The sequence below is a fragment of the Balaenoptera ricei genome, chromosome 4 (genome assembly GCF_028023285.1).
Source record: "Balaenoptera ricei isolate mBalRic1 chromosome 4, mBalRic1.hap2, whole genome shotgun sequence".
In the NCBI taxonomy this organism is placed as follows: Eukaryota; Metazoa; Chordata; class Mammalia; order Artiodactyla; family Balaenopteridae; genus Balaenoptera; species Balaenoptera ricei.
The window spans coordinates 91,101,875-91,123,233 of NC_082642.1; the positions used below are offsets into that span (position 1 = coordinate 91,101,875).

Consider the following 21,359-nt stretch of genomic DNA (forward strand, 5'->3'; position numbering starts at 1 on the left):
CTGGCCCCGCACTACCTACTGAAATGCTTTACAGCCCATCTCCTCTATGACGCCCTCTCTGGTTCTCTGCGACTAGATGAGAGTTTCTTTGCACTTCCACGGTAGATTCTACTCTCTCTGGCACTTACCTCTCTCAACTTCATGGTGTAACCTCTTACTTGATGAGGCTGGGTCTGCCCATCTTGGTAATCTCTGTGTCTCAGGCATGATGCCTTGGTAAGGTAGGCATTTAAGTCTTCCTTAGGTAAATTGATGAGTGTATAAAGTATGCATTATAGGTAAGTCTAACAGTAACTTTGAAAAGACAAAACAAGTCAGTCACGTTATTTTTAAGAATATTGATTTGGCTGGGTGCTTCAGGTTTCCATCTTCTTCCTGGGTGGCTCTGAATTATATCAGAATCTTCCTATGTTAGAGCAAAAATTACTGAAAGGTATTAGAGCGCATGGAAAGAATAAATAATTTGTTGTGTTATAGTTATATAAATGAGTTTAGAAATGGATTTATGTTAAAACCTAGATGTAATATCACTTGTCCCCCCTCTTTGTAGTTGTTCTTAATTCTGTTCTTCTTCTCCACAGTTTAAAAATGCATTTAACAATACTGATTACGGACAGACTGTAATTCGTAAATTAAGGTAAGTTTGCTGTGGACCGATGGGGTACTTTGGAAGCAGGTTGTGTTTGCCTAACTTCTGTGTTCTCTTGCATACCCCATGTGGCACTGAGGCCCTAGGATGGCTAGTCACAGGTCAAGAAGAGATGATTAGTCTGAGTACCACGGAGGTTCCTGCCTCTGATGTCACATTGACCCTGGCCTGGGTGGGCAGGGTGTAACCTGGGGATAGCAAGATGCTGCCTGTGATTGGCTACTCAGCAACTTGCACATATAGTCCAGGGCATTACCTGGTTCTGTTTGTTTGGTTTGATGCCTTGGCTACAAACCACACCTGGTCAATCCCTGGAATGTGCATTCCAGGGGGTCAGGAGGAGAATGAATGGCTCACGGCCATCTCTTCCCTCATAGGGGGGAATGAGGCAGACAGGAAGACGCCAGTCATGCACCTGGCTACTGAAGGGCCTGTCGTGAGCTCTTTCTACAGTAAGAACAAGCATGCAGTGAGCTTATCAACATGCAGTGACCAGGGTTGCATGCTATTTGGGAACCCAAAGAGGCAGAGGATTCTCAAGAAGTTAGTGATTCCATCTTGGCCTTCTCTGAAACGTATTGATACACGAGTGCTACAGGCTGAGGAAAGAATGCTCTAAGGCAGGGGTCCCCAACCCCCAGGGGTGGCACAGCAGAAGGTGAGCGGCAAGCGAGCAAAGCTTCATCTGCCGCTCCCCATCGCTCCCCATCGCTCCCCATTGCTCCCCATGGCTCCCCATCGCTCGAATTACCATCTGAACCATCCCCGCCCCCATCGGTGGAAAAATTGTGTTCCATGAAACCGGTGCCTGGTGCCAAAAACGCTGGGGACCACTGCTCTAAGGTGAACAGAACCATGCAGAAAAAGCAGCTTTAATGTATTTATATTTTATGGCTTTACTATTGTATCTATCTTTATAAACTTTGTCAAGTCCTTTGTGGAAAAACATACTATATATATTTAGATACGTGAATTCAGAGAAGACCTCCTAAAAGTGGTGAGTTTTGATCTTGGCGGTGAGCAAGGTGCACATGTGATGGGTAGCCAGAAGGCCAGCAGGCAGCTTAATGGGAGGCACGGTGCAAGCAGCAGGCAGAGAGGCTGGGCCCCAATGCAGAGGCTGGAAGCTGGAGGTACAGCAGACTGCTGAAGGTCTATGCATTGCTGAAGGGCATCAGGTTTGATTTAGGGGACAACAGGGAGTTCATGCGTCGGGATGACTGGATAAAAACAGTAACAGTGAGGTGTAAATCTGTGCTTGGATCCCTGCCTTGGCACATTATTGCTGTGTGACTGGGTAGGCATTTTAACCTCTCTGAACTTTTGTTGCCTCATCTCTATAACTGGAATAATCTGATCAACCTTCCCAGAACCCTGGGAGGAGCAAATGAGATACCTTTGGAAAGATTCCCTGTGCAAAGTGCCTGGCACATAGTCAGTTTCAACAAGTTAGTTCCCCTTCTGTTTCCTTTCCAGAATATGGGACCCTGCAAGTATGATGGAGAGCTGGTCCCACAGAGTCACTTGGGGAAACTGTGGCACTCCTTCCGTTCTTAAGGAGTTACTGAAAGGGGAGTTTGGAGGCAACCCCTTACCTGTGAGCTCAGTGTCCTGACAGGAGGGACTCCCCCATCAGGGGGGCCATGGCAGGCAAATAGACCTCAGTCTCACCTCAGAAGGCATTTCTTAGGCTCCATACCAGTGCCCTCTCCTCTGAATCCCCAAGCTCTTTATTTACTGTCCAAATGTTGGAATTGGAAGGATCCTCAGAATTTCTCTAACACTCAAACCTCTCTTTGGACAGAGGAGGACATTCAGGCTGAGGGAAGCTGGGACTGGTCTTGGACCACAAAAGATGGTGGCTATCCTGGGTCTAGATCTCTGGGCTCTTAACTCAGAGGCTAGTGCTCTAGTCATTTATACTACAGCTTTTTGTCACTTAAGAACACGGCCGCTCCATCATTTCCTTGAACTGTTCTGTAAGTGTCATGTCTTGTCTCCTGAATTGAGAGTATGCTAGCAGGTTCTTTAAATGAATGAATTATGGATGGCATTTCTTTCCTAGCCCCACTGCAAAACTATACCATAGATCTCTGGTCATCTTTCAACTGATAAAGAAAGCTTGTATCAAGTACCCCTTTCTCACTGCCCTATACCGTCCACTGTCACCTCCAAATCCCATCATGAACAAATCATGATAGGAAATGTTAAATTAGAATTCTGAAGCCCATTTTGCTTTTTGGACTCCCTTTTGAGGTGATCATTCCTAAAAACAGAATTTGGTTCATGTTTTGGATTTTCTGGATTGTTCTGCAGAACCCACATGGCTGTGAACATTTTCTAAGTAGGCTGGCTATGTTTTCAAGCTTCTCTATTTCTTCAAAAGTCAGAAAGGAGTATCGGAAAACAATTGGACAGGAAAAATATATCCTGAGTCTTAAAAACACACAGCCACAAATCAGAGAGGGAAGAAATTTTTTTTGTTGTTGTGGTTTTTTGTTTTTGTTTTTTGTCACAGAAGTCCCTTTTAATAGTGAAAGACTGAAAATAACCTCAATATCATAATAGGAGATTGGTTAAGTACATTATGATACATGCATGGGATGGAATATTATGCAGCCATTTCAAATGATGTACACATTTTAAATGATGACAGGAAAATATTCACAACGTACCAAAAAATGAAAATGTATGCTAAAAAGAAGCATGTATAAAGGATTTTACCTTGCAAAAGTAAAATATATGTATGAAAAAAGACTGGTAATATTTAGAATCAGAAAAACAATTATTTAAATATAAGAGTAATATACGCTTATTGTAAAAAATTTGGAAAAAACAGAAAATATGAATAGAAGACAAAAAAATCACTGACGGTCTCTCAACTCAGGGATATTTATGCATTTTGGTATATTTCCTTCGACTCTTTTTTTTTTAAATAAATTTTTATTTATTTATTTATTTATTTTTGGCTGCATTGGGTCTTCATTGCTGCGTGCGGGCTTTCTCTAGTTGCAGTGAGCAGGGACTACTCTTTGTTGCAGTGCATGGGCTTCTCATTGCAGTGGCTTCTCTTGTTGCAGAGCATGGGCTCTAGTCGCGTGGGCTTCAGTAGTTGTGGTTCGCGGGCTCTAGAGCACAGGCTCAGTAGTTGTGGCGCACGGGCTTAGTTGTTCCACGGCATGTGGGATCTTCCTGGACCAGGGCTCGAACCCGTGTCCCCTGCATTGGCAGGCGGATTCTTAACCACTGTGCCACCCGGGAAGTCCTTTTCCTTCTATCTCCATTTCTATGAAAGTTGCTTCATCTGGTAGGGCCCGAGGGATCACTCCAGGATCACTGAAGCTGGTCCTCAACAGTGTAGCCATGGCGAAAAGGAAGAGCATGGCAGCAAACACAGGGATGGCAGGAGACAGCTGGACAGCCAGGTAGCGGCATTCGAAGGCGAAGAAGAGTGTACGTGTCCCCAGGATGAGGAAGAGGGTCAAATAGAAGATGCCCTTTTGCCGGGCCATCATCACGCGGCCATCACAACAGAAGGTGTTCCTGCCTAGGAGTTTCTCCCATTTCCGTGTCACCTGTCTCACCACCATCACAGACATGACTGGAATTCCTGGTCCAAAATGGGTTTTGTGATTACAAGAGGGAAGAAACAAAAGCTGAGCCCAGCTTTGAAATCACGTTGCCTGATATTGCTTCCACTGGGTCAAACATCATCAGAAGTCCAATTTCTAGCCCTGGAAAACAGTCTTCTCCTGATAAACTGGCCCAGCAAGAGAAGAGAGACCAGGAAGGGGAGCCGGGCCTGCACCTCGGAGACCGAACTTGGCCGGGAACCGAGGCCAGGAAGTGCACTGTCCCAGGGCATCGCGTTGGCCGCCCGAGGTGGCAGCGGCTTCTCCCCAGCCCAGAGGCTGCCTCCTCGTGACAAGGGGCCCCAATGGTCGGGGCCCTAAACCAGCTGTGGCAACCACCCACCGTGGGGCGAATGGCGGGATGAAGTTTTTTAAAGTCCTTTTTTTTCTCTCAGTGGTTGTATCACTTGATTCTTTTTTGAATAATGAAAGAATTAGAACTTGGTACAGCTGATCTCAGGGCCCCAAGTTGCAGCGCTGATTAGAGAGATTCTTATGATGTCTTGCTCATAGCAAGCACTTAGTGTCTGGTGAAATGATTTGGTATTATATTCTGATGCTTCTCACCACCCCATCCCTCCTTGGGATCAGTTCTCCTCTGGGTCAGGTGTGCCCAGGTCCAATCACACACACACACACACACACACACACACACTTTGAAGCTGACTTCTGGCTTCCTGGGCCCTTTCTGGGAATGATCTAGACTCTGTATGGTTGATTACTGCTCTCTCTGTGCACAGGGAGGAACACACACCCCTCTGTCTCTCTCAAAGCACAAATCTGAGATTTTACAGCTCATCAAGAGACCTACTCTTGACTTTCTGCAGAAAGTGACAGCTTACTGTTTCAGATGTCACTTATTCTCCTTCTGGTTCACTCCAGGCTCCTCAACCCTAAGAATGATTGTCCACAATTTTTCTAAGTATCTTCCAACAAGACCTTGCTATAGTCCTAGATTTCCTCCGAATGCATGCCAAATAGAGATCTCTAGGCCTATAAATGGCCATCTTATGGCAACCCCATGCCTCTCTATGTGAGCCTCAACAGTGGATATAAAACAATGGGTAGGGACTAGTGCTGAAGATCTGAGAGTCTGGGAGGTCTGAAGACCAATTTTTTTCTCTTTTTGGAATTTTATTTATTTTTTATACAGCAGGTTCTTATTAGTTATCTATTTTATACATATTAGTGTATATATGTCAATCAAAATCTCCCAGTTCATCCCACCACCCCCCCCTCCAGTTTCCCCCCTTGGTGTCCATATGTTTGTTCTCTACATCTGTGTCTCTATTTCTGCCCTGCAAACTGCTTCATCTGTACCATTTTTCTAGGTTCCACATATATGCGTTAATATGCGATATTTGCTTTTCTCTTTCTGACTTACTTCACTCTGTATGACAGTCTCTAGATCCATCCACGTCTCTACAAATGACCCAGTTTAGTTCCTTTCTATGGTTGAGTAATAGTCCATTGTATATATGTACCACATCTTCTTTATCCATTCGTCTGTCGATGGGCATTTAGGTTGCTTCCATGTCCTGGCTATTGTAAATAGTGCTGCAATGAACATTGGGGTGCATGTGTCTTTTTGAATTATGGTTTTCTCTGGGTATATGCCCAGTAGTGGGATTGCTGGGTCATATGGTAATTCTATTTTTAGTTTTTTAAGGAACCTCCATACTGTTCTCCACAGTGGCTGTATCAATTTACATTCCCACCAACAGTGCAAGAGGGTTCCCTTTTCTCCACACTCTCTCCAGCATTTGTTGTTTGTAGATTTTCTGATGATGCCCATTCTAACTGGTGTGAGATGATACCTCATTGTAGTTTTGATTTACATTTCTCTAATAATTAGTGATGTTCAGCAGCTTTTCATGTGCCTCTTGGCCATCTGTATGTCTTCTTTGGAGAAATGTCTGTTTAGGTCTTCTGCCCATTTTTTGATTGGGTTGTTTGTGTTTTTAATATTAAGCTGCATGAGCTGTTTATATATTTTGGAGATTAATCCTTTGTCCGTTGATTCATTTGCAAATATTTTCTCCCATTCTGAGGGTTGCCTTTTCATCTTGTTTGTAGTTTCCTTTGCTTTGCAAAAGCTTTTAAGTTTCATTAGGTCCAATTTGATTATTTTTGATTTTATTTCCATTACTCTAGGAGATAGATCAAAAAAAATCTTGCTGTGATTTATGTCAAAGAGTGTTCTTCCTATGTTTTCCTCTAAGAGTTTTATAGTGTCTGGTCTTACATTTAGGTCTCTAATCCATTTTGAGTTTATTTTTGTGTATGGTGTTAGGGAGTGTTCTAATTTCATTCTTTTACATGTAACTGTCCAGTTTTCCCAGCACCACTTATTGAAGAGACTGTCTTTTCTCCATTGTATATCCTTGCCTCCTTTGTCATAGATTAGTTGACCATAGGTGTGTAGGTTTATCTCTGGGCTTTCTATCCTGTTTGATTGATCTATATTTCTGTTTTTGTGCCAGTACCATATTGTCTTGATTACTGTAGCTTTGTAGTATAGTCTGAAGTCAGGGAGTCTGATTCCTCCAGCTCCATTTTTTTCCATCAAGACTGCTTTGGCTATTCAGGGTCTTTTGTGTCTCCATACAAATTATAAGATTTTTTGTTCTAGTTCTGTAAAAAATGCCACTGGTAATTTGATAGGGATTGCATTGAATCTGTAGATTGCTTTGGGTAGTATAGTCATTTTCACAATATTGATTCTTCCAATCCAAGAACTTGGTATATCTCTCCTTCTGTTGGTATCATCTTTAATTTCTTTCATCAGTGTCTTATAGTTTTCTGCATACAGGTCTTTTGTCTCCTTAGGTAGGTTTATTCCTAGGTATTTTATTTTTTTTGTTGCAATGGTAAATGGGAGTGTTTCCTTAATTTCTCTTTCAGATTTTTCATCATTAGTGTATAGGAATGCCAGAGATTTCTGTGCATTAATTTTGTATCCTGCAACTTTACCAAATTCATTGATTAGCTCTAGTAGTTTTCTGGTGGCGTCTTTAGGATTCTCTATGTATAGTATCATGTCATCTGCAAACAGTGACAGTTTGACTTCTTCTTTTCCAATTTGTATTCCTTTTATTTCTTTTTCTTCTCTGATTGCCGTGGCTAGGACTTCCAAAGCTATGCTGAATAATAGCGGTGAGAGTGGACATCCTTGTCTTGTTCCTGATCTTAGAGGAAATGTTTTCAGTTTTTCACCATTGAGAATGATGTTTGCTGTGGGTTTGTCATATATGGCCTTTATTATGTTGAGGTAGGTTCCCTGTATGCCCACTTTCTGGAGAGTTTTTATCGTAAATGGGTGTTGAATTTTGTCAAAAGCTTTTTCTGCATCTATTGAGATGATCATATGGTTTTTATTCTTCAATTTGTTAATATGATGTATCACATTGATTGATTTGCATATATTGAAGAATCCTTGCATCCCTGGGATAAATCCCCCTTGATCATGGTGTATGATCCTTTTAATGTGTTGTTGGATACTGTTTGCTAGTATTTTGTTGAGGATTTTTGCATCTATATTCATCAGTGATATTGGTCTGTCATTTTCTTTTTTTGTAGTATCTTTCTCTGGTTTTGGTATCAGGGTGATGGTGGCCTCATAGAATGAGTTTGGGAGCATTCCTTCTAACCTCAGGTCTGAGGTTCTCTGTTAGTCCAGCAGTTCGCAATTTTTTGGAAGAGTTTGAGAAGGATGGGTATTAGCTCTTCTCTAAATGTTTGACAGAAGTCACCTGTGAAGCCATCTGCTCCTGGACTTTTGTTTGTTGGAAGATTTTTAATCACAGTTTCAATTTCATTACTTGTGATTGGTCTGTTCATATTTTCTATTTCTTCCTGGTTCAGTCCTGGGAGGTTATACCTTTCTAAGAATTTGTCCATTTCTTCCAGGTTGTCCATTTTTATTGGCATAGAGTTGCTTGTAGTAGTCTCTTAGGATGCTTTGTATTTCTGCGGTGTCTGTTGTAACTTCTCCTTTTTCATTTCTAATTTTATTGATTTGAGTCCTCTCCCTCTTTTTCTTGATGAGTCTGGCTAATGGTTTATCAATTTTGTTTATCTTCTCAAAGAACCAGCTTTTAGTTTTATTGATCTTGGCTATTGTTTTCTTTGTTTCTATTTCATTTATTTCTGCTCTGATCTTTATGATTTCTTTCCTTCTGCTAACTATGAGTTTTGTTTGTTCTTCTTTCTCTAATTCCTTTAGGTGTAAGCTTAGAGTGTTTATTTGAGATTTTTCTTGTTTCTTGAGGTAGGCTTTTATAGCTATAAACTTCCCTCTTAGAACTGCTTTTGCTGCATCCCATAGGTTTTGGATCATCGTGTTTTCATTGTCATTTGTCTCTAGGTTTTTTTTTTTTTTTTTTTCCTAGGTATTTTTTGATTTCCTCTTTGGTTTCTTCAGTGATCTCTTGGTTATCTAGTAACATATTGTTTAGCCTCCATGTGTTTGTGTTTTTTACATTTTCCCCCCTGTAATTGATTTCTAATCTCATAGCATTGTGGTCACGAAAGATGCTTGATATGATTTCAATTTTCTTAAATTTACTGAAGCTTGATTTGTGACCCAAGATGTGATCTATCCTGGAGAATATTCCGTGTGCACTTGAGAAGAAAGTGTAATCTGCTCTTTTTTGGATGGAATGTCCTATAAATATCAATTAAATCTATCTGGTCTATTGTGTCGTTTAAAGCTTATGTTTCCTTATTTTCTGTCTGGATGATCTGTCCATTGGTGTAAGTGAGGTGTTAAAGTCCCCCACTATGATTGTGTTGCTGTCGATTTCCTCTTTTAGAGCTGTTAGCAGTTGCCTTATGTATTGAGGTGCTCCTATGTTGGGTGCATATATATTTATAATTGTTATATCTTCTTCTTGGATTGATCCCTTGATCATTATGTAGTGTCCTTCCTTGTCTCTTGTAACATTCTTTATTTTAAAGTCTATTTTATCTGATACGAGTATTGCTACTCCAGCTTTCTTTTGACTTCCATTTGCATGGAATATCTTTTTCCATTCCCTCGCTTTCAGTCTGTATGTGTCCCTTGGTCTGAAGTGGGTCTCTTGTAGACAGCATATATATGGGTCTTGTTTTTGTATCCATTCAGCAAGCCTGTGTCTTTTGGTTGAAGCATTTAATCCATTCATGTTTAAGCTAATTATGTATGTTCCTATTACCATTTTCTTAATTGTTTTGGGTTTGTTTTTGTAGGTCCTTTTCTTCTCTTGTGTTTCCCAGTTAGAGAAGTTCCTTTAGCATTTGTTGTAGAGGTGGTTTGGTGGTGCTGAGTTCTCTTAGCTTTTGCTTGTCTGTAAAGCTTTTGATTTCTCCATCGAATCTGAATGAGATCCTTGCTGGGTAGAGTAATCTTGGTTGTAGGTTCTTCCCTTTCATCACTTTAAATATATCATGCCACTCCCTTCTGGCTTGTAGAGTTTCTGCTGAGAAATCAGCTGTTAACCTTATGGGAGTTCCCTTGTATGTTATTTGTTATTTTTCCCTTGCTGCTTTCAATAATTTTTCTTTGTCTTTATTTTTTGTCAGTTTGATTACTACGTGTCTCGGCGTGTTTCTCCTTGTGATTATCCTGTATGGGACTCTCTGTGCTTCCTGGACTTGGATGGCTATTTCCTTTCCCATGTTAGGGAAGATTTTGACTATAATCTCTTCAAATATTTTCTCAGGTCCTTTCTCTCTCTCTTCTCCTTCTGGAACCCCTATAATGCAAATGTTGTTATGTTTAATGTCTCAGAGGTCTCTTAGGCTGTCTCCATTTGTTTTCATTCTTTTTTCTTTATTCTGTTCTGTGGCAGTGAATTCCACCATTCTGTCTTCCAGGTCACTTATCTGTTCTTCTGCCTCAGTTATTCTGCTATTGATTCCTTCTAGTGTATTTTTCATTTCAGTTATTGTATTGTTCATCTCTGTTTGTTTGTTCTTTAATTCTTCTAGGTGTTTGTTCTTTAATTCTTCTAGGTCTTTGTTAAACATTTCTTGCATCTTCTTGATCTTTGCCTCCATTCTTTTTCCTAGGTCCTGGATCATCTTCACTATCATTATTCTGAATTCTTTTTCTGGAAGGTTTCCTATTTCCACTTCATTTAGTTGTTTTTCTGGGGTTTTATCTTGTTCTTTCATCTGGTACAAAGTCCTCTGCCTTTTCATTTTGTCTATCTTTCCGTGAATGTGGTTTTCCTTCCACAGGCTGCAGAATTGTATTTCTTCTTGCTTCTGCTGTGAAGACTAATTTGTTGATGCTTCAGTTCAATTCATCAAGTAATGGATTCATTTCATTTTTAGCACATCTCCTTCAGCAAGATCTGAAATTCGTACTGTTCATGTAGAAGTAGTAAACATTTTTATAGAAACTACAAAAGAAACTGAAGAAAACATATCACGTACCATTGAAAATGCAATTGCAAACAGCCCAACTGAGTTTACAGAATACATCAGTAAGTATGAAATAATTTTATACAACGATTACCTGAAGACCTATCTACTTTTTCATAAAATTTTCTATTATATATTTGAAGGGGTCCAGAAGCACTGGATAATTGAATGCACAACATCTCCCAGTTTCCTTTGAATCTGTCCTTTCTTCCTCCCTCCCTTTCCCCTGTCATTTGGCTTTTGCTCCTTTATAACCATCCCCCAAGTCATCAGACTGACTAGTTTGTTCCTCTTCTTGGAAGGTAGTCTTGGACAAATAGCCTCTGAACCAGGAAAGATGAAGAAAGGAGAAACAAGAAGACTCTATACCAAGTTTTAGCTTTCCAAATGCTATAGAAAGTTTTATCGATACTGTTTCCCCTTTAGGCGGACACACACCCCCATAGGACAGCTGTTAACAGTTCATTTTTACTGTGTTACAAACACCCCAAATTTTAGTGGCCTAAACAACAACCATTTATTTATTATAACGCTATAATTCTGTGGGTCAGAATTTGGGCTGGGCTTACCTGGGTGGTTCTGCTCATCTAGGCGGGGCTTGGCTGATCTCTGCTGGGCTCACTTAAGCATCAGCCATTAGCTGCCAGGTAGATCAGCTGAGGGCTGACTGATCTAAAATGGCTCAGCTGGACGGTTTGTCTCTGCTCTGCATGATTTCTCATCCTCCAGCAGGTTAGTCCAAAAGGGTTTCAAAAGCAGCCAGAGGGCACATTTCAGTACACAGGTGCTTCTCACTCTCTGCTAATGTTATATTTACAACTGTCCTGATGGCCAAAGCAATTCACATGACAAAGCACAGTGTGGCAGGCCCTACCAAGGGGCATGGACACAGGAAGGCAGGAATAAACTGGCACTATTACTGCAATCACCAGAGCAGTCATCAGGAGTTCCTCATCTCAGAGGTGTCCAGGGCCAGCCCTGGGGGCAGCTCTGTGCAACTGGTTCTCAGTCCTGGTTGCCAAACCCAAAGGCCTCTGTTGAGACACAACTTATCTGACTTTTCTGTAGCATTTGATACTAGTATCCTCCCATTCCTGAAGTCCTCTTCTCTCTGGACCTCCGCTCACCATTCTCCTGATCCCATTCTGCCTTCCTCATCTTTCATTTTGATCCTTCTACGACTCCTTCTTTAGTCTCTTAAATTTTTGCTTTTGGCTTATTGTAACCTCCATGTCCTAGTTTGCAAAACATATTTCTCTTTTTGAAAATATAATCAAATTCTGTTCATTTATAGTTTTCTAGCACCTTCTTTTTCGAGATTTCACAGATGCTCACTGTTCTCTCAGGACCTGGAATGTAAATGCTCTGGAATAAAACACTTAAAATTCTATCAGAAAGGATGGGGGCTCCCCTGCACTGTACCCACTCCATGGGCTGCGGTCCCTTTAGCAATGTCCATTCAACTCTTTTCCATCCAAGTATTATTTCCTGGCAGAAGAGACTGGAGAAAAATTGTTCTGAAGCCATTCTGTTTTTTTTCATGTCATTCATCAGCATTACACCAAGCAGGCCTGGCCTTTCCATGAGCCCCTGTAACATGGAAAACATACACACCCTTTCATTCATTTGCCCATTTTTAATTTTTAACCCTTTGCTCTTTGTTGTTGGATTTTTGTTGTTGTTGTTGTTTTGGGTTTTGTTTGTGGTAAGCCTGAGCTCATTTGGGACTCTAGACTGTCTCTGTCACACTTTTAATATTCCATCTTTGGTTATGGGACCTTCTTTTTATATTTTATGTCTCTCATCTGAGAGCTTCCTGTGCAAACCATGCCAGTTTCTTATATTACCTGGCCCTCTCCTTTTTTTTTTTTTTTTTTTTTTTTACAGCTTGTTGGGATCACTTGCAGCTGTACAGTTAGAATTACATTTTCAGAGCTTCTTACTTTCCTGAACTGTTTTCATCTTCCAGAGTCTCATGCCATGGAACTACACCTTATCCTTTTTGAACATTTTAATATTTACTCTCTCAAAGTCATACTCCTCTTTCTGGCTATCACTTGGTCCTTGTCTTCCAAGGGACTCATCACTTCTACCTGCCAATAAATTTCTCCTCAGGGTCAGAATTTGGTCCAGAGTAGCAATTCATGCCGTCAGAACCTCTACCCCTGGAAGATGAAATTGTCAGCAAGGCAAGAAAAAAACCTTATCATATGCTCTGCTTTTGGCTGAATGAGACTTCTAGCAAGTGTGAGGAAGTTGAGGATCCCCATCAGCATGGGGACTGACCACTCCAAGTGGTTGTCAGATGAAAATAACCAGTGCATTCTTCAAAATAAAGTTGGGGACCCTTGCAATTCTCTCATTTGGCTCTACTTAGTAACTGCCTTGGTTCTGAGCCCTGGAAGACTTGAAACCATCTGGTCTCAGTGCTGAGAATTGCTCTTTTTTTGGACAACTCTTCTCAACATCTCTCCACTCTGACACCAGGCATGTGCTCTTAGGTACATTAACAGATTACCAAATGATGCCAGCTAGAGATGGCCACAGGAGCATGAGCTGCCCAGCACGTGGAAGGGAGAGCTCAGAACTTTTAGAGAAAACCACCTTTTCCTGCTCTCTTGCTTCTGCTGCAAAGACAGATTCTCTTTTCTGTGTCAAAAGTTGTAGAATCTCTTTCTCTGTTTTTTATTTAGAGGCATTTTCAAATGGCAGGTAATGAAGGAAGGTTAGTTACAGGTTTGGGACATTTAGAAGAGAGTAACCACATATCTGTTCTACCTGCTCCTATTCTCTCCCTCTAACCTATTCTCAGATTCATCTTTTTGTCCCTAATGTCTTCCAATCTGCTTCTAGACTAACATTCTTTTTTTTTTTTAAACATCTTTATTGAAGTATAATTGCCTTACAATGGTGTGTTAGCTTCTGCTTTATAACAAAGTGAATCAGTTATACATATACAATATGTTCCCATTTCTCTTCCCTCTTGCATCTCCCTCCCTCCCACCCTCCCCATCCCAACCCTCTAGGTGGTCACAAAGCACCGAGCTGATCTCCCTGTGCTATGTGGCTGCTTCCCACTAGCTATCTATTTTACATTTGGTAGTGTATATATGTCCATGACGCTCTCTTACCCTGTCACATCTCACCCCACCCCCTCCCCATATCCTCAAGTCCATTCTCTATAGACTAACATTCTTAAAAGATGGCTTTCTCATGCCATGCTTCTGTTCAGAATCTATCAATGGATTCTCAGGCTTGTAGGATAAAAGTCAGTGTCCGTAACCTGACATTCAAACCCTGCTATACCAATGAGTGAACAAAAGAACGATTACTTGTTGAGTATCTTATAGTGGACAATTGCATTTACATTAGTTCATTCAGTTCTCACAACAATCATGTGAAACAAGAATCATTAGCCCATTTCATAGATGGAGGGAACTTGGACCCACCACAAATGAAAAGATTGAACAAAAAGCCCACGGCCAATCAACAGTAGAGCCAAGAGTTCTCACTTTTGTTCCTCCTCACCCCACTGCCTCTCCCCTGCCCAAGTACAACTCCATCACTCCCAGACAAGAATCCTTTACTTCTTTTCATGCCTTGTTTACTCCACTTAGACCTTGCCTCTCCTTTGACTGTTCAAATCTTTCCTATCTTTCAAGACTTAGCCCAATTTCCACCTCCTCCACGATGTTACCTTTAGCTACCTGAGCCCCTGAATTCCCACTGTACTTAAAGTCTGTATTATGAGTTGCTGGATGCAACTCCCTAAGGGTGTAAACAGGTGAGTCTCCAAAAATGGGGTCCAAAACTTATGCAGCTACTGTGTCCCTTGTGGAACCTAGCAAAGAGGTAGGTGCAAAAGAGATTTGGAACATCATTGCATTGCACTGGATTGAATTAATTTTAATTGAATAATATAAGGAAATAGTTATAGAAGAGATCCCCTGGGGAGTTGAATTTCAGAATCTCAGATTTTCATTGGTTGAATCCTAAAATGTGTTAAAAGGCAACAATAACCACAATGGAATGGGGTGCTTTCACAAGTTACCTTATCCATATTGTCTTGCTAAATATGTCTTTGAATTATTTGTACCTCTTAGAGCAAGATCGGTGTAATTATTATGGTTGTGAGAAAAAGAATGAGCAAGATGACTGCGCCAGTGGTTTACTATGTCAGTGCAAACCGGGGCTGCAGAGACCGAGCCCACAGATCCCTCTGTGTGTTGGTGAGTGTTCCACCTGCTTCTAAATGTTCTTCGTGCCTCCTCCACTCTCTTCTTTTGCATTTGCAAAGTACACACTTTCCTGCTCAAGTTTCCATGTGCATTTCAGAGTCTGAGGGATGTGAATTTTGGCTTTAGTCCTGTGGGCCTGGATAGGGCCTTGGCTAAGAGCTGGTGAGGAGGCCCCACATGCCACTTCACAGGACGCACATCAAGTGCAGAGCCACTGAGCACCTCGTTTTACCCAGAAAAAGCAACGTGAAAAAATTGTATTCTGTGATGTGTCACTTTGGTGTTGAAGGGGTTATTTCTGAAAATTAACCAGAAATCACTCTCTTTTGAAGCTTTGGGTCCAAAGTGTCCTGGTAACTGCAGCACAGAGAACAATAGGCAATGCCTAGTGAAGAACAGTGGGGAAGCTAACTGCGTGTGCCTGCCAGGCTACAAGAAAGATAATCGTGGGATCTGTCAACCGTAAGAGAAATCACTCCTTTTTCATCTTGTCATAGCTGAAGCTAGGCAAAAAGGATAGCGCTTGTCACATATGTGTGAGTTTAGGGTCTGGAAGTTGGTTCGCTGGCATAAGTTGGTAGGTACAGAGCATCACCATCACCACCATCATCATCATCATCAGTTTCTGAACATTCTCCGTGTGCTGGGAACCACAGCAGGTAATGCTTCTCATACAACAACAGTCAGGAATGTATTTATTCCCCATTTTCAATTGAGGAAACTGAAGCTCGGAGAATATAAATGACATGTCCCCACTCACAGGGCAGCAAATAAATGGCCGAGCCAGGTGGTCTCGTAGCCCGAAGGGGTCCCACTAAGCTCCATGCCTCTGGAACTCGGCTTCGCCCAAACTGCTGAATCCTCCTGGCGCTCAGAAGATGGAGCGTTCAGTTGCTAGCAAATGGAACCACACGGGATTGTGTACCCCCTCAACCTTCCAGAGTGCCATGAAAGGGGCTCACCTGGAAGAATGGGAGCGTAAGGAAGAAAAGAGAAAGAGGAGACAGAACAGGGAGGAGAGAATGAAAGAAAGATGCAAGGAAGACATGGAGGTTGGGTGGGAACTCTGACCTGCTCCCACAAGGCTCCTTACCATGGTCTCCTACTCCTTGTATTTTAGGTGTGCGTTTGGCTACAGCGGAGTTGATTGTGAAGACTGTGAGTAGAAGAGTCTTGCTTTGTTAATAAGCTTCTAAGAAACAGACATTGACCACATTCAAAATTCTGTCCAGTTCCCCAAAGTCTCTGGCTTGTTTCATAAAGAGAGAGAAAATCTACCTGGAGTTTGTCTTCTGGGTCAGGCCATGCCATGCTCACACTTAGGTTGTGGGCAGAGCCTCTCTGATATGGGAAATAATAGAACTCAGCCCAAGAGGTGGGCTGGTGCCTCTGGACTTGTCCCAGGCCAAAGAAGGTTGTCCCAACATTATATTCATTTCCTACATTAGATTAAATATGCATTGTCTGCTACTAAAAAGGATAAAGACCAGTATATTCCAAAAATGTTTATGGTCACAGTAGAGCAGAACTAGAAACCAGATGTTCAAAGACTCAAATCATCTTTTTGTCTCAGAGCTATTTACTAAGTTGGGATGTGTTGTCATAAATTCAGTTGCTTGGTTCCCCCCCAGACCCTACCCCAACCAGATTGGGACAATACTAACTGTATATTTTAAATGATTTCATATTTTAAATTTTATATAATGAACTAAAAGATCAATGATCCAAGATGAAGGGAGTATTCCTGTTAGCCTCCCAGCCAGCCACAAAGTTAGTGATAAGAAATGCTTTTAATTTCTACTGTATTTTGTTGTGAGGCTGGGTTTGCTAAGTCATTTCTTTCTTCTGGGCTTTCAGTATCTACACCTATAAAATGAGAAGTTTGGATCAGCTAAACTTTGAGGGATTTTCCAGACTTAATAGTCGATGACCCCTTGCATCCTGGTTAGAGGTGGCATATATGGCAGTCATGTAGCAGAAAGAATCAAAGGGATCTAGAGCAGCACTGTCCAATAGAAATGTAACACGAGCTTCAGATTTAATTTCAGATTTTAAAAGCTCTAAGTAAAATTTAAAAAGTAAAGAGGAATAGGTGAAATTGATTTTAATAACATTTTATTTCACTCAATATATAGAAAATAATACCATTTCAATAGGCAATCAATACAAGGATGATTAATGAGATATTTTACATTTTTTTCCATACTATGTGTTTGAAATCTGCTGTGTATGTTAAAATTGCACTTACATGCCACCCCATAGCCATATTTCAAGTGCTCAAGAGAGCTAAACAAGCAGATCTAGAGGAGAATGGGTGGTAATGAACCTCCAGACTCTTCCCTCATCAATTCCATCAAGCTCCTCTGTTAGTGACAAATTTAACTCCAACCTAGTTCCCCTAGTTTATCAGCAAAGTCCGTTATGGCAGGCAGGCAAAGGCAGCAGAGGTAAGGAGGTAGTGTGGACCTCTGATGGGATCTCACCCCCCACAAAGCCCAGGAAGGTTCTGCCACCATGGCCTCCTCTGTGCTATGGACTTCTTTTATCTGGCAAGGTTGTCTCTTTTGATTGGGTTCTGAAGACACAGTTGGGGGTGGGCAGACAGAGGGCTAAAGGAGGTGAGCCACCCATCCATCCTGGTCCTGGAAGAGGGTCAGAAACCAGAGCCCAATTGTCCTCTTGGCCAGGAACCACTGGGAACACACATACCTGTGCAGTAGACAGTGGGAGTCTGCTTGGGGGAAGCCGTTCCTACTCTTCTCTTTTCCCTTTCAGCATTTCAGCTGATCCTCACGATCGTGGGCACCATTGCTGGCATCCTCATTCTCGGCATGGTGATTGCACTCATCTTCTCAGTGAGGTACGGGGTGAAGTGTCCCTTTCCTGGGGCACAGTGCCACTGGCATTACACTCTGATTTCCAAACACGCCCAGCCTTTCCTGGGCAAGAGAAGAAAAATAGGGCGAGGCCTCTCTAATACCATTGCCCTTTTTGTCTTACCTGAATTTTCTTCTGATTCTATAAGCTACACATGATCACTGAAGAAAATAGAAAATGTGTAAAGGAGCAGACTAAAAAGTCACCCACAAAACCCACCACCCTGAAGCAACCAACATTTTGGCATACATCCTTCCAGGTTTTTTGCTACTTTTTAAAATGATGTTATATATGTAATTTAGTATCTTTTGTGCTTTAAAATTTTTTTGTTGAGGTTTTTTTTTTTTGCTTAATACTATAAAGTGACATAGCAACCATTTTCTGATGTCATTAAAAACTCTTTTGGGAGTTCAGGGGTTTTTTTTGAGCACAAGCCACCCATTCTCCTTGCTTGGACCTGCAATAAACCTTTATCTGCTCAAAAACAAAACAAAACAAAACACTCTTTTGTTAGCAGTATTTAACTCCATTGATGTTGTCAAATATAATTTTCATTAAGTCACTCCCCTGCCCAGGACCTCGCTGCAAGTAGCCTAACGTCCACCTCAACTGAGCCGCCTGGGTTTTAAGTAGAAACGTTATCTCTGCATGGCCTTTTCTCAGCTTGTGCCTTAAGTGCCCTTCTTAAAAACTTAAGTAGGGTCCATTCATTTATTCTACAAACATTTAGATAAAGTTCCCTCCATTAATAGAGATGGAATACTATCATCTATTCTATTCTAAATGTGCCAAGTGAGGAACCACTCTGATTTTTAAAAAAGCTACTTTTTGAAAATTACCTTTAGCTAATATCTTATATTTTGGCAAAATAGGTTTTTTTGCACTGTAATGTGAGAGGATAGAGTTTACATTTCTAAAATATTTTGTTTCTTTTTTTTTCTTCTTTTACTCCATTTTGATATTAACTCTTCCCCAGAGACTTGATTATAAGGATGCCAAGCTGGGAACTGAGAACACGACTTCCCCTTTTCCAGGGGTGGGGGTATGGGGGACAGGACATTCGACTCTGGAGCAAGGCTGCTTCCTCCACAGTGGACCGGCTCACCACCCCAGTCTCCAGGGTCCTCAGGGACTGTGATAGAGCTTGTGCCCCTTGAGAGCCTCGGTTCTCAGTTCCCCTTCCTGCTGCAGAGCCCCGTTTGCTCTTTGCTCAGCCACAGATTCATGACTCTTGGGAGCTCTCCAAGAATTATAATTTCTTGCCCATTCCAAAGGGAAGGAAGCCTCTTGTCAGTTACCTTAGATAGGAGTGCTGTCACAGGGCAGGAACTCAGTGGCGGGCTGCGCTGACCATCAGGGTCACCAGGTGAGTGGGTCTTCCTTTCTGACATTCCAGTGTCTGAAAGTCACCCCAGAACTGCCCTGTGGCCATAATGGATGCCTCTGGCCCCACTACCCATATTCTAACAGGGCAGGACTGTCGCTGCAGGCCAGAAGGAGAGAAGGGTCATGATCAGAGTTAATTGGGGGACAGGTGCCTCCCTCACCTGCAAGTCCTCCCACTTGGCTTTGAATGCTTACACTTGAGGTCCTTGAGGGCCCACAGAACAACCTGGGAAACTCCTATTTCTCCTTAAGACCTTTATGCCTTGAACTCATTTTATTCACTGAGGTGCTTCTGTAGACATTGACTTTGCCTGAATGAAAAATTGTATCACAGATCATCTTTTTCTTTGACTTTTATTATCATTTCCATAAATAATGCAAAGGCACACTGAAAAATTCTAACATTATTAGCAAAATGTAAATGGGACTGGAGGAATTAGATGGTAATGTTGGATCAGGGTTAACGTTCTGGTTTTGATGGTTACATGGAGCTTATGAGGAGACTTAGGGAATCTACACTGAATGAAGTAATGAAGTATTACCAGTAATGGACATCAGGTCTGCAGCTTATTCTTAAATGGTTCAGAAATGTTAACAGTCGGGGAATCTGGGTGATAGATGTATGGGAGCTCTGTGTAATTTTTTTTTTTTTTTTGGTAACTTACATGTAAATTTGAAATTATTTCAAAAATTTAAAACATTTTGAAGAAAGAATATTAACATTTGCTTCAAGGAACTTGCCGCCATTGTCAGATCCTAATTCCTGTTACTGATTACAGATCAAAGAACAAAAGCAGGAATGTGGAAGAAGAGAACTTGATTGAGAACGATTTTCGAAATCTGAAACTGCGGGAGACCGGCTTTAGCAATCTAGGAGCAGATGGGAGCATCTTCCCTAAGATCAGGGTGAACCTACCCAAAGAGAGTCAGCCACAGAATCCCTACATAGTCCAGGGTGGTCTACCCCGCGCAGACTATTAGGTGAGTCTTTGCATGCTTTCTGTTTGCCTTTGCAGAGTGAAATTTCCCAGGGCCGACTTGGGACCTGACTGTTGTATCATCAGCAGCCCTGGCTGCCCAGTAGACTTTTTTTTTTAATCGAAAGCTATTGAAAATAGCCACCACTTGGTCCCTAACACTGACCATCTATGTGACTTTAGACACACCACTTAATTTCTCTATTCATCTATTTCCTCAGCTATAAAAAAGGAAGCTTAATTCAGATGCCCTTAAGGTCTCCTTAAATTATATGTTTCTTGGGATACAACTCCAGTGGTTGTGATGACAATTCCCAGACTACTGAAGGGCCTAGGACCTAGGTCAGGCCTGGGGAGGACTGTTGGATGTAAACATGGTTCTGTTTACATGGATCCTTTCCAGCCAGCCCACATGAAGGCAAATCTCTCCTTTCCTCCCCGCCCCGCCCCAGACCACAAGGCCACCCGATCAATTTCTAAAGCGACAAGGCAAGTGAGGCTGATAATATTTTCTTTCCCTTGGGAGGACTTTCAAGGCAAGTAGCTTGTCCTTGTTAGATTTGTTTTGGAGAATCGTAGCTGGCATTGCTCAGTGTGACCGAATGAAATGCTGAAAGGAGAAAGCCTGTCAGAGAGGACTCCCTCGGGGAGGAGTGACAAGACAGAAGGAAGAGGAAAAGTGGCCAGAGAAGAGAGAGGGGGAAGAAGAGAGGAAAGGAGAGAAATGACTTGTTTAAAAGAGGAAGAGTGGGGAGAAAGGGAAAGAAGGAGAGGTGAGGTATCCCCAGGAGAGAAGAAAAATAAAGAGGCTGAAAGAGAAGGGGGACCCGGGAGGGTGGTAGAGGGGCCGGGGAAGGGGAGAACAGTATCCCCACTCCCTGTGTGCGAGCTTTGCTTCTGCAGGCGGCCCAGGTGAGCGGGTCATCCTTTGCGGATCTTAACGCACTTTGAATATTCTGGGAAAATCTGACTTATTTTTCGTTTGAAATCCCACGGTTGATTTTACATATCAAGTTTCCTTCAGTCATGGAATCTAAGTGTTCCATGCATGCACGAAGGGATGACTTGCACAGAATGCGCCATGTAGGGTCGGACACAGGGTCTAGCCGGCAAGAGCCGAGAGTGGACCTCCCTTTGGTCCTACCTGAGGTGAACCTTAACCATGGAACTCATTTCAAACCTCCCTTTCCCC

The 21,359-nt window shown here is 41.9% G+C and overlaps 1 protein-coding gene across 1 annotated transcript in view; it reads left to right on the plus strand.

Annotated features, from left to right (window-relative positions):
- Window positions 1–21,359, plus strand: part of MUC13 (mucin 13, cell surface associated) — a gene marked incomplete at its 5' end in the record, with an annotated part of 31,363 nt that overhangs the window by 9,435 nt on the left and 569 nt on the right. Inside the window, 7 exons of the mRNA XM_059919981.1 lie at window positions 582–637; window positions 10,600–10,751; window positions 14,793–14,918; window positions 15,260–15,389; window positions 16,048–16,085; window positions 17,703–17,787; window positions 19,970–20,171. Of these exons, the coding sequence (XP_059775964.1) occupies window positions 582–637; window positions 10,600–10,751; window positions 14,793–14,918; window positions 15,260–15,389; window positions 16,048–16,085; window positions 17,703–17,787; window positions 19,970–20,171 (789 nt within the window). The remainder of the gene's footprint in view (window positions 1–581; window positions 638–10,599; window positions 10,752–14,792; window positions 14,919–15,259; window positions 15,390–16,047; window positions 16,086–17,702; window positions 17,788–19,969; window positions 20,172–21,359) is intronic.